This window comes from Solanum tuberosum, unplaced genomic scaffold (assembly GCF_000226075.1).
Source record: "Solanum tuberosum cultivar DM 1-3 516 R44 unplaced genomic scaffold, SolTub_3.0 scf00068, whole genome shotgun sequence".
NCBI lineage: Eukaryota > Viridiplantae > Streptophyta > Magnoliopsida > Solanales > Solanaceae > Solanum > Solanum tuberosum.
The window spans coordinates 1,108,373-1,109,830 of NW_006238994.1; the positions used below are offsets into that span (position 1 = coordinate 1,108,373).

The 1,458-nt window shown below is 33.3% G+C and overlaps 1 protein-coding gene across 1 annotated transcript; it reads right to left on the minus strand.

The window, feature by feature from the left end:
* Window positions 1-7: 7 nt before the first annotated feature.
* LOC102605726 (uncharacterized) lies at window positions 8-1,451 on the minus strand. The gene is made up of 2 exons (XM_006345347.1): window positions 1,089-1,451; window positions 8-433 (listed from the first exon to the last, which is right to left on the minus strand). Exons 1-2 carry the CDS (start codon window positions 1,440-1,442, stop codon window positions 413-415), a joined length of 375 nt encoding a protein of 124 aa, XP_006345409.1. The 5' UTR covers window positions 1,443-1,451; the 3' UTR covers window positions 8-412.
* Between the last annotated feature and the right edge of the window lie 7 nt (window positions 1,452-1,458).

The following is a 1,458-nucleotide window of genomic DNA, read 5'->3' on the forward strand; positions in this document are numbered from 1 at the left end:
CTGCCATTGGAGAAATGTCATGAGTCCAACTATTTACAAATGTTGTCACTTTAGTGAATCTATTCATTACCTTTTTCCTTATTTCTTCAAGCATACTGATGATAGTCTTGTGCCTAGCACCCAACACCCAAGCATTAAAACTTTCAGCCATATTGTTATCCACACTGTCACATTTTGAGGATGTCCTAAACTGTGCTTTGGACCATCTATTAGGATTGAAGTTTACCAAGTCATTAGAAATATCTTTGCCTAATTGTGCTAATTTATCCAAGTTCTTCCTGAGTTCAGCTTCAAATGTTGATCTAGCACAAGCCCAAAACCTCTTTCTTTCCTCAACACCTTTCCAGTTTTTTGACCAATTTGCAAGTATATGTCTTGCACACATTCTTTGTTCACATTCTGGAAGCAACTCCTAAACAGCTAAATATAATCCCTGAAAAACTTATGTGTTAAAATCACTCAAAATAATAACTAAAATATATGTTGCTTGGACTCTTCAAAAATGTCAATGAGGGCATGTTGAATTAGCCAAAAGTAGTGTATTTTTTGTTAATTCAATACAAGTGTGGCATCAAAAGTGAAGAGTCCGCACAACTAAGACTAACATCACTTAACAACTAAAGCTAAAAGGGATGAAAATAGTAGAAAAAAAAGAAAAACAGTAGCTAAACAAGTTGAATAACAAAGTACCACTAGAGTTTCTAATTTTGTGGACAAGATAAAATGTTGTTATGAACTATCAAAAGGTCCTTACAAAATGCTGAAATCAATAGTTAAAAACTACTTATAACACATCAGCTAAAAAACTCATGAAATCAGTAGTTAAAATTGGATGATAAGAGATGAAAACAGAGGTTAAAACAGAGACTTAAATTAGTAGCTAAAATTACTTAAAACACATTAACTAAAACTTGTAAAATCAGTAGCTAAAATAGCTGAAAACAGCAGCTAATATTGGCTAAAAAAGCTAAAAAAACAGCTAATATTGGCTAAAAAAGCTGAAAACAGCAGCTAATATTGGCTAAAAAACCTGAAAATAGCAGCTAATATTGACTAAAAAAGCTGAAACCAGAGGATAAAAGTCGTACCTTTTGCATATCACTTATGATAGTCAATCCTTCTCCTTCATCATTAATGTCCAAATCAGATTTCAAGATTCTCAAAAACCAAGTCCAAGTTTCTCTACTTTCAGTTCCAACAACAGCCCATGCTATTGGAAACATCTGATTATTCCCATCCTTTGCAATAGCAACAAGTAGCTGGCCTTTAGATATTCCCTTCAAAAAGCAACCATCTAACCCAATGCACTTTCTACAACCCTCAATGAATCCTTTTTTCAAAGCTGAAAAACAAATATAAAAGGAATGAAAGAGTTTTTTTCCATCATCACAATTTGTCACTTTCACCACACAAGTGCTTCCTGGATTTGATTCAAGAAGCATATCTCTGTAGTCATAG

Coding starts and splice junctions, on each gene's coding strand:
- LOC102605726 (XM_006345347.1), bottom strand. CDS start 1,442: ATGCTTCTTGAATCAAATCCAGGAAGCACTTGTGTGGTGAAAGTGACA. Junction 434..1,088: donor TCATAAGTGATATGCAAAAG/GTACGACTTTTA, acceptor TAAGTTTTTCAG/GGATTATATTTAGCTGTTTA.